The sequence below is a fragment of the Prenolepis imparis genome, unplaced genomic scaffold (assembly GCF_030444845.1).
Source record: "Prenolepis imparis isolate NDT839.2.m4 unplaced genomic scaffold, iyPreImpa1.0 SCAF_1, whole genome shotgun sequence".
In the NCBI taxonomy this organism is placed as follows: Eukaryota; Metazoa; Arthropoda; class Insecta; order Hymenoptera; family Formicidae; genus Prenolepis; species Prenolepis imparis.
The window spans coordinates 8,935,431-8,947,305 of NW_028141159.1; the positions used below are offsets into that span (position 1 = coordinate 8,935,431).

Consider the following 11,875-nt stretch of genomic DNA (forward strand, 5'->3'; position numbering starts at 1 on the left):
ACCAAAATGGTGAATTTATAAAATTATCATAAAATATTTTTCTTGATATTTTCTTTTCAAAAAAATATAATACAAAAATAATACGCCTTATTAAAAAATGATTATAATGATATAATGATTAATGATATAATAATAAAATAATACAACGATATAATGATTGATACAGACTCATTATCAGTAGAATTAATAATATTTCGAAGTATATAAATTGCGCGCTCTGCACATATATGTATAGCTGCACAACCAATACTAAATTGTGAAATCGTGCAGTATCAGTTATTATAATATCAGATTCAACTATAATAATAATAAATCACTGGCGTAATGTAAAAGCATGCTCTGTTTTAGGAGAAATAATTACTGTCATAACCGGTATCTTTATCTGATAATATTGATCGCATCGTGCATTCTATGTGGTTCAGCAAGATGTGCTACGTTGCTCCACAACGTGCGCCAATTAAATTTCAAAGTAATGGCTCGCAACAAGCTATCCATATACGGTTTTCGATACACGTTGGATATACAGCGCAAGACAATACACGCGACACGATACGTTATATGCCAATTAGAGACCGAGTAATTGCCTGCAAGCGGTCGTATGCTTTTTATGCACGGAATTAGGCACGTGCGATTGGCTTTCATATCGTAACGATACAGATATATGAAATGCATAACCGAGGATTACCGCAAAACGGACAATCGTTCTAAACTGCGACACATAGGATAGAACGTGTTGAAAAAAAAGGAGCACGCATATATAGTTGCTGCGGTTATAAAGCAAAAAATTATATATACAGTTTAATTTAAAAAGAAATTGCAATTTATTTCACGTGACAAACCAATATACTACTCCATACAACTCGTGATAATTTACGAAAATTTAATAATTCCGAAACACTCATAGTATATAATAATGAAAAACATAAATTTGATAATAATATATTTCTTACTTATTATATTCTAACTAAATAATTCTATTTAATTTTTTAAATATTTTATTCTCTTTTTAGAAAAATGACAATTTAAACGTATAAAAATATATATAATAAAGTTTTGTATAAATAATACAAAAATATAATTCTCTTAATTGTGAAAAAATGTATCTATTATTTTTTATTATTTAAGGTATGATTATTTCGAATTTAGAATATATTTAGCTTTAATACAGAATAAAAAATAAAAACTTTACACATGCACAGATACACAAGTTCGTATATTTTGATCAAAATAAGAATGCCATGAAGAACAGAATCGTCGGTGCTTCAGGATCGTCAGTACCGATAAAAGTATCGGCGTTTTTTCTCCCCTACTCTTCCATCACCCATCCCTTTGCTATCGTCGATCCACGCAACATCTTCCCATCGGGAAGGTTCTGTAACAACCCGGCAAGCACGCCCATCCTCCGGCGAGTCTCGAAATCTAAATGATTCGGTTATTTCTGGAAGGTTGCTCGAGGCGCTTCTCTTCCATCGACCTCATTGCAAAGTGATTTTCCTCGTACCTGTAATCCTGAATTCGATCGATCGTGCTCCTCGTGTCGAGATAAGCAGTGCCGAACGCAGAGAGAATAGTTACAAAGAGAGCAACAAAACGTTTCGGTTGCGTTCGTAAAACAATAAGAGTACAGATTAACGCTGTGAATCCATCAAGTTCCATCCTTGCTAATTCTAATAGCTTAGTTATTTTTTTATTTTAATGTAATTTGGCAGTTAGAAATGCGAGAGAAAAAATATGACATAGTAATGTTACAACATATGCAAAACAATATATACAGAAATTGTAGCAAGAATCGAGTACAAGATTACATATATTGTAGCAGATAAGTTTAGGAGAAAATTTACATAATAAAAGATATTTATTGATACAAACAGTTATATTCGGTTTTAAATCATTATTCTCAATTAATGAACAAATATAATGTATCAAAAATATACTATTTATTAATAATGAATCTTGATTTTGTACCATAATCCTTCGTCAGAAATGGACTAATACTGGCCTTATGTTCCTGACAAACATATATAAATCACGTAAGCAACTCTATCCCATATAAATTATATTTCCAAGCGCGCAGCTGTCACAGACAGGACCAGACCGATTATAAGAGAAATTCGAAGTGTGAGAGGAATAAATATGAAGAGGGACATAAGATAAGGATATTTATATAATTAATGTTTTTAGCTACTCATTTCCTATAGTATACATTAATATTGAACACATAATATTGAAATAGCCTTAAATATAAATGTTATTCTATGATGAGAAATATTATAGTAATTTTTGTATATTATTGTGGTTAGTTTCCTATCCATCTATTATCTGACGAAGTCAGTATAGATAGCAAGTGAGTTAAGTGGGAGAAAGATTTTGAATATATATATATATATATATATATATATATATATATACATATACATACATGTGTGTGTGTGTGTGTGTGTGTGTGTGTGTGTGTGTGTATCTATACATGCATTTTTTAGGCAGAGTCCAGCCAAATGTCTAGAATTGCCTCGCCTCTTCCGTGTTAGTGTCCGGTGCGATTCATTACCTCTCTATTCATCGACAGTACCGACGCAACGTTCTACCGGGTCCTCGAAAACCAACCTGTGTCTCCTATTTCCCGCTGCCTTTCGCCTCTCTTTGTCCTTTAACACCAACCCTATATCACGTCCTTCAACATCACTTCTACCGCCCGGATCATCCATCCAACTGCAGAGAGCCATTGACCGACAGCAATATCCTTCAAATTTTGCGTTGTTAACAAGTACTTAATATTGAAAATTAACGATTGAAAGTGTGGATCAAGAAGGCAGTCGCTCCTTCATGACAAAAGATGAAAGTATCGTCCAGTGATGAAATATATTAAGTGACGATTGAGTATTCTTTTCGAGCCATCTGATATATATATTTTTTTTTTCCTAGAACTTTTCATCGTTTCTTTTAATTATTCCCTCGAGGCTGTCGAAATTTATTACCGGCAATATCAAATCGCATCATCTTGCGTTTACGTCGAGCGCTTACGGCGGAATAAAAGTACTAATCTTCCATCTAGTAAAAAGAACGACGCCTTTAGTGAAAAACTCAAATAATAAGCAGTTGTAAGCAAGGATGCTTTACACCTCTCTCCAATGCGAATCCGTCGTTTTCATCGAGATAGTACAATGAACAAATATTAAAAACTATAAATTCATTCATTTCTCTTCACGAACGAGAACAAATCTTTTCTCTCTCTCTCTCTCTCTCTCTCTCTCTCTCTCTCTCTCTCTCTCTCTCTCTCTTCCTTTCTTTCCCTCTCTCTTTTTCTCTTGCCATCCACCTCTTCGCTGCTTTTAATGAAATTCACACCAGCGCGCAGCGGCTTGGCTACCAGTCCCGTAGCTTCTAACAACAATCCGCCCTTACTTACTCCAAAAGCCTTTTCACGCAAATGAAAGTTTTTCGTCTCGAAATTACCTCGAATTATTCAGCATTTAACCGCGCTCTCTCATTTATGCATTTATTCAGTGTTCTGATATGATTTACTCCGCAATGTATTTTGATATGCGTCCCTTATTCGCGCTTTTATTATATAAATACACGGTTGTACGATAAACGTTGTCACATTACCTCTATGCTTCTAATTATTGGCGAAATAAATTTCACATTTGTATATTATTCGCACAAAATTACCTATTTAACAGTGTAAAGATAATTTATGACGTGTTTAATAAGATCTCATTATATCAATCCATTATATCGTTATTATCTGAATCTTTTTATATGTCATTGGTGTTAATTTATGTTCAGATTCTCTGAAACCTATACGCGGTTCAATTCCTTAAAATGTTCATCGTATTGAGAAAATAATACCGGGGTCGCTCTCTGCCATTTTAGTCGATCGAATACGTTCGTGCCACGTGACGAGATTTATGCGTCTATTATTTATCGTCTTCCTTTCGATGAAAATAGAAAATATGCTTAAAGAAAGAAAAAAAACGAGAAGAGAGCCGATGGCAGACACGCGCATCCACATGCAATATACACCTACTTGCGCGATAGATATACTTAAAATCTCATTTATATTGGTTTCGCTATCTAATAGTACATAAATTTACCTATTGGAAACGGATCTTGTGTGTTATATAAATGCACACCTAGTTTATCGTAATCGGTGGTTGTATTGTTGCGAATGCATAACTATCAAAAATTTAAAGAACAACAAATCGTAAGTGAAACGAATTTTTAAAAGGATTGACTTAAATAATATTTATATCGTTTATGTCATTAATTATACATTATACAATTATCATATAAATTTATATAAAATAACATTTTATTACAATATATAAAATAAAATATATAAATATATAAATAAAGTTTTTGTTTATACAATGAAGCTATTTCTTTAATACAAACTCGACAAGAGAATAGTTTACAGTAGAAGATGTAATAGCATCGAAATAAATAAAGGAAACCTATTTAACGTGCGTGTGGAGTAAGGATCCGGTCTGAGATGGTTTAAAACAAGGTTGGCTGCTCTGGGTTCAGGTGCTGTTGCAACTAATATCGTAAATCCAGATCGAATTGGAGGGAGAACAGAGCTCCGTCGCCTTTTCCTTTATAGCCCTCGCGCAGCTAGTTCACCTTTTGCATCTGCGCAATATCTCCATAAAGTAAAGAAATAGGATTATGAACGCGGATTTCACGCGGTTGGCAAAAGTGGAAATAGCTTTTGAATGCTAAAGTGCTAACTTAATTCTTAAATATCGAAGAAAAACATAAAATATATTAAATAAAAAGATTAATATTAAATAAATGTTTAATATTAATCTCATTTATAATATTGATACAAAGAAACTTTTATAATAAGCATGTTATTTGTATTTAACAATTATGCGATTCTAATGAAGAAAAAGTTAATTAAATAATGAAAAATCTAAAAAATTACTGTAATATTGTAGATATTAAAATGCGTAGCAAAATAATAATAATGCAAAGTAGTATAAATTCCGAAAATATATATATTATGATGGAAATAAATATTTTATTTTTGTTTAAGTCATTATATATATACTTTTAGTTTGACATATATTATTTACAGTACTTTTCAAAAATAATTTAATCGCACGTTTTATTTCATAGATAAAATATAATATACATGCTGTATAGAGAGAGAGACATAATTGCCTTTAAAGAACATATCAATTCCTAATATCATTCCTGTCGATCAATTAATGTGTGAGTTTCAATAATACGCTGGATTGTTATCAGCACCGTACATAAATCGGAATATCGCACAACGTACTGACGATAACCGATCGAATTTTAATCGTAGTCCCTGCAGAATAGCTGACGTGTGATCCCCTTGAAAATTCCGAGTAAATCCCGATATGCCAAAAATCAATCTCACAGATGTCATCATCACTTTTTGTTTAATAATATTAATTACTATTTAACAAGTAATTATAAAACATATGAGAAAAATATACAATACGACAATTTATTCGTTTTTAATAATATAATCTATAATTTATGTAATATATTATTTATTGTATAAATATATAATATGATGATATGCCATATTACACCAAACACACATGTATAATATAATATGTGTGAAATAATTTTAGATAAATCTGTCACATATTCCCAACGGTATTCTTAACGTTTGACATTTCGCATGTGATAACATTATGTGTAATATAATGCGTAAAACCTGTATTGATATGCATTAAGATTTAAGATAATAGATAATATTGATTAAAATCTAGATTTGTCATCGAATTTTAAGTGCTGATAATAATGAGCAAAATTACTCGATATTATTTTAGTATATTGTTATAATGACGATCATTCATGAAAATCGATATATTAAAACCAGCTTAGGTTTTAAACATGTATCGCTTATGTTTTAATAATTATAGAATTAGCACGTAAATCATACATAAATGCTGAGCTCTTACAAATTTTTAAATTAAAGATAATGTTTCTAAAAAATGTATCGAACTGACCAATGCCGTTGCGAGTTTACGCCGTGATCTTCGGACCGAGAAAATTGTTTTCGGTCAAACGGAACATTTATAAGCCATAAAAAGCATGCCGGGTCGAACGATCTATTAAATTTTTATGAGCTTTTTGTCGGAAACCTCACAGCGCGCGTTCGAGCAGCGCGCTGAGAACTACTACCGTTAGCTCTAAATTTCCAGCCGTGCTTGCATATAAAAGAATGTTATATAAAAATTTGATACACGTTGAAGTCATATAAAGTTAATCCCTATCTGATTGAAATAAAAGAGTTATATTACAATTTCTCAATATCATTTTCCGCAGCGATGAAATATTCTGATAGCGCGACACAGCGATCAGATATAAGGTATCAAACTATTGAATTAAAAAGATATACAATTTCAACGATATTATTCAAAGCCTCATTACGTAAAACTAGATTCTTGCATAGTCTATTATTATAAATTTATAGCGTCACGATCACAAATTCTTCGATCGATCGAAGATCCATAAAATGATTTGATTAGCTTTATCGTAATAAATGGTAATAGTATTAAATATACATTATAACATTTTTATAATTATAAAACAATATATTTTTTAAGAAAATTTAGTTATATTTTTACAAACGTAATATATTATACATATATATCATGTGATCGTATCCACATATAAATTCTAATTAATTAGCGAAAAATTTATATTTGCGGAAGAAAGAGGTGAGGAGATTTTGCGCATCAGTTCTTCAAATCAAATTCAATAGTTTACTTGTGTAAGCAAAAATGTGCTACTATGCTCTGTAAAACTGGATCTATTTCGAGAATGCTACTGTAGAGAAACGTGAAGGTAAAGACACAAGAAGTGAAGGACGAGAGATTCAGAAGCGAGGGGGGAAAAGAGAGAGAGAGTGAATGCGCCTCCAACTCCGCTTGTAATGAACTTGTGAATATTTAGTGGGGTAATTGCCTTTCGTGGCGAGTCTCGCTTGCGTCTACCGTTGTAAGGGGTGTCCGCCAAATCCGAAAGCAAAACCAATATCAGTCGACCACCTGTGCTCTTAGCTCGCACTTCGTCATATATACGTTACGTGCGCGCATCAGCTTCACATATATCGATAATTTGATTTCCTCGGGGACATCGCAGGCCGATTGCCAGCCTTTCGGCCGACTACTCTACTTTCCTATTCTATAATATGACAAACAAAAAGATAACTTTACTTCTCATAAGATTTTAATCACGTTAAAGAAAAATATGCTATCGAATTCTCATAATCTCGAATGAATATATATTTTAAAAGCTTTTATTATGAGAATATTCGATATTTTTTTCTATATCTCGATACATCGCAAACATTTTACAATCAAATCTAAAAAAAAGACTTGTGAAGAAACATGCTAGGAACCATCACGTAGAATAAAAAGTAGAATATTTTGCTATCTCCGTAAAATTTCTTCTTTAAAATACAGAATATGTTATTTTATAAGCATCTAATAATATTGTTTCTTAACTTCTTTATGTTTCGTACAGTCTATGTGTACAGACTATGAATAAAACACATATAGTACAATTAAATTAATGCAAGTACTTAATTGTGCAAAATATTCTAACAATAAGAACTGATCACTTCATATTATATGTCAAATTGTATCTGGTATATAAGATAAAAGTACCAATGCTTGGACATGCACCTATATCTGGACATTCGTATTTTTTTGGTTTTTAAATACGGATATCTAAACTTTTAATAGAAAATGTATATACATATATATGTATATTAAATATACGTATATACGTTCATGGCTAAAAGTTTAAATATCCGCATTTAAAGACTAAAAAAATACGAATATCCAAGCATTGACACTTTTACCTTAACAGAAAATCTAATCTATTTATTATTTAATAAAAAAATTTTTAATTTTTTTACTGTTTAATCATAACTTTTATTCAATTATTTTTAATAACGCAAGTAGAGAGAGAAAGAAAAAGAAAGAGGTGAGGAGAGAAAGAGAGAGACACGATTAAAAGAGAAATACAATTTGACGTCAGTGATTTGAAACTATTCAATAAAGAAGCAAATCACATAACAAATGTACAAGTCCAAGGAAACACGCAACAAAATTGTAATCTGCTGACGGGCAAAGCCTAAGCTTACTGCACGTCTTGTGTAAGGGAAGTCTTTGTGTTCTTTGCACGCCATCTGAACGTTTTATAATCACTATACTTCTCTTCTTCCTTCGTTTTATCCTTCCTCACTTTTATATTCTCTATCTTCCTTAGTTAGAAAAATGTCTGGCTATTAATTTATCCTCACCTCCTGCCGCGCATAACATCTTGACAGAATGTACCACCTGGTAAAACAAGCTGCATAAATTAAACGTTGTGTGGATTATGTATTCCAAATTTCCTTTATTTTCCGAACAACAGAGAAGAATAGCGCAAATGAGTAAAGATTAGATCCAGCTTACGTTAAAATATAAACTCGTAATTATGAGCAACATTCACATTTTGTGCGAAGAATAAATGTGAGCTTCTTATAAGGATTATAAATTGTTATTACACAGTACTTTTTTTCATTATTTATAATCACCAAAACACTATTGTGTTTTATGCCCATTTATTAATGAAATATGATAGAACAACGAATATGAAAGAACAGTTTTACAATTATAACACATGGTAATATTATTATTATTTTTTCCTCCGAATGCCAAATTAGAACTGCATTTAGACGAATTAATAATAGTATATATCCAGACGTCTATATTCGTCGTGACGATTAAAGACTAGCATGTCTCGGCAATTATAGGTTCTCTCTCGCTTCGGTGAAACTGTCGAAATGTACCCCGGATCGATCATCGGTACATACCTATCTCGCGAAACATCTTATGACAACGACGGCAACCAATCGATTTCCAATTTGATACAGAATAGAATCCATTAATAGCGCCCTTGTCGACGGCGCTTCCCACCGACCGGATACATTTCGGCGAGTGTCAAAGTGGGAAACGACAGAAGTAAAGCGAGAAGCCGGCGCGGAAGTAAAACGGAAGAAAAAGGTATTGCCGACGAGAAAGAGTGAGAGAGGCTGCAAGAAGGGGAGAAACGAGGGATGAAAGGGAACATACGAGATGCGCGCGTAAGCGAGCCGGCTGGTAGCTGACTCGTACCGATAAGAAGTCTCGATCTGTTCACTTCCGCAGTTCTCTCTGTCCGCCTCGCTTCGTTCCTTCCTTTCCTTTTCACGCGCCTCTTTCTCTCGTGCTCCTTTTTTTGCAAGGAGAATACGACATTAACTGACGGACGGAGAGCGACGTCAACGCGACGCCGCGATCTAGCGACGACGGCGTAGAAGATGAAGGCGACAAACTCCATTGGAGCATTCAGCTCAAAACGAAATAGGGAATTTAAGTGTCACCGTTTCTGTGATGAGGTCTTTCCTTCGCGTATACTATCCTTCCTTGTGCTCCCCCTTTCCACTTATCCCTTCTCGCTTTCGTTCTTCTTTCAGTTTGTCATTTTCCTATTCCACGTACGATGGCAATAACCTGAGTATTCAGGATTCTATAATACGTTGGGGCTTAATCGATATTCTATTAATATAGAAATTTGTATTAAAAAATCTTAAATATATATTAATATACGTAAAATGTATATATATCTAAATATTACATGTCTGCGTTATTAATACTCCCTTAAAAAAATTGTAATAAAACATAAAAATAAAAGACTCCACGCTTTAAAAGGAATATGTGCAGAAAAGAATATGTTATGCAAATCTAATACAGAGACATGTACATTTATGGTTTACGTATTATATATATGTATATATGTACATGCAAAGAATAATTTTTAAAGGTTTTTAATCTGATTTAAAATACTTATTCTAAATGACAGTTGGTGCGCGAAAGACTTTCTATGTACAGCAATTCCGGAAAAGTGCGAACAATTAAGTAGTAAATTCCACATGCGGCCTAACCCTTTCCCCCATTCTCATCCATATGCATGCAATTACTATTCCAAGTTTATTCGCTACCGACCGTTACATCTCTCGTAAAACGCACTTGCACACCAGTGGCAGTTTGACAATACAAACAGCCCGTTAAATTGTTGCTGTTAAATTGTGTCAAAGTGTTCGCACAATGGGAAGATCTCCGCCATCACTTGATATGAGATATATATTTCCATGCCAAACACGCCTTCAGTTTCGAAATGTGCCAAAATAGTTTCTCTGTTATGCCCATAAAGGCAAATTAACGCATGCAAGTTTACGCATAGTCAAAACACTTCTCAAAGTATAAATATTATATCCTGTAAGAAAATTCTTCATATTCGAGCTATAAAATTAGACGATACTATTATTGCGATAATTCATCAAAATTTAAACGTTGACTATTTAAATATAAAAAAATAATGAATATTCTAGAATAAATGTTCTATATTCTAGTAATAAAAATAATTATCAATTTATAATTATTATATAACAGTCTGTTGTGTTTTCACTTATAACTTGCAATCTTACTTTACGAGAGAGATGAGAGCAGATTATAAAATTAAATGATTTAATCTTTTAATCAGTTGTCACACACACACACATTATATATAGAAATATACAATATATCTTTTTTCTTAATCAAACAGTATCGACATCGCACGTCAATTACTGATAAGGTATTTTAAATTATATTATTATATAAAGTATTATAAATAAAAATTTACTAATTAAAATAAAATAGAAACACAAAATACTATAATTTTAAATAAAGAACATAAATTTATTCATTAAAATATATATATATATATGTATAAGTTATAAATAATATAATCGTACTTAATCGCATTATATGAGTTGATTAACTGTGCATTCAGCTTGCCATGAAAAATCGCAAACTAGTTTTACGGGATTGAAGTGCAAACCATCAGGACACTCCATCACGATCGCTCGTCCATAGTCACAGACGAAGTAGTGTTGGCAGTTTGTGGGGTGAGGGATGAGAATAGCTTCCTCTCCATCTTTTGGCCCTCTATTTGGGCATTCGACCTCTTGGGCCTGGGCGTAAAAGACAGACAAGCACACCACAAGTGCAAGGAAGAGCATGGCTAAAATATATTAAACAGAGGCAAAATAATAATTTTTTAGAAATATAACAACAAGATAATAATTGATTGATATAACACACACAATTTTAGTTTGATAGAAAATATATTAAATTAGTTTCAATTGTAGATAATCATGCTCTCATCACATACTCGTTATTATGACGTATTTTACAATAATAAGCAATGTTGATTCCATAATCATTCAATAAAATTAAATTGCACAATAAATTTAATTACTCACCTTTCATTTTGCTATTTGAAAAAGGTTCTTCAATAAAAATTTCACTTCCTTTACTTTGATGCGAATCAAATCAAATTGCGTGCTCGATTGTCTAGGGTCTCTTTATATACCCCCGACCAATGGATCCTTTTTATCAATCTATTTAGATCGCTATATACCGACCCAGTCCTCTTGTGATATTCGCACTCTTATCAGTTATGCGTAATATCATGATAAGCCTGTGATTCGTATAATGTTTCGCGTAATAATCACGAACGAAGACAGTTTTGTCGATATTCACTGGACTGTTATAGATCATAACTGACCCAGATATTAAGAAGACGAGGATCATAATAAAGCGAATAAATGCAAAAAGAAAGGATTTATGAAAAGTGAAACGAAATGAACGAAATGAACGAAATGTAAGATGAACGCGAGTGAGCTAGGGATAGTGAGAGGAAGTGAGAGAGGAGAAGGATGCTAGCTGACACTCGGACAATGCTGGCGTGGTGCTGTCGCGTTCGGTTCCTGGTTATGGCGGGTGCACAATGCCTATTGTCGAGCAACCTACCA

General features: G+C 32.6%; 1 protein-coding gene across 1 annotated transcript; it reads right to left on the bottom strand.

Annotated features, from left to right (window-relative positions):
* Positions 1-10,733: 10,733 nt before the first annotated feature.
* LOC145939554 (peritrophin-1-like) lies at positions 10,734-11,455 on the bottom strand. The gene is made up of 2 exons (XM_083043957.1): positions 11,324-11,455; positions 10,734-11,082 (listed from the first exon to the last, which is right to left on the bottom strand). The coding sequence occupies exons 1-2, from the start codon at positions 11,328-11,330 to the stop codon at positions 10,823-10,825; spliced, it is 267 nt and encodes an 88-aa protein (XP_082900083.1). The 5' UTR covers positions 11,331-11,455; the 3' UTR covers positions 10,734-10,822.
* Between the last annotated feature and the right edge of the window lie 420 nt (positions 11,456-11,875).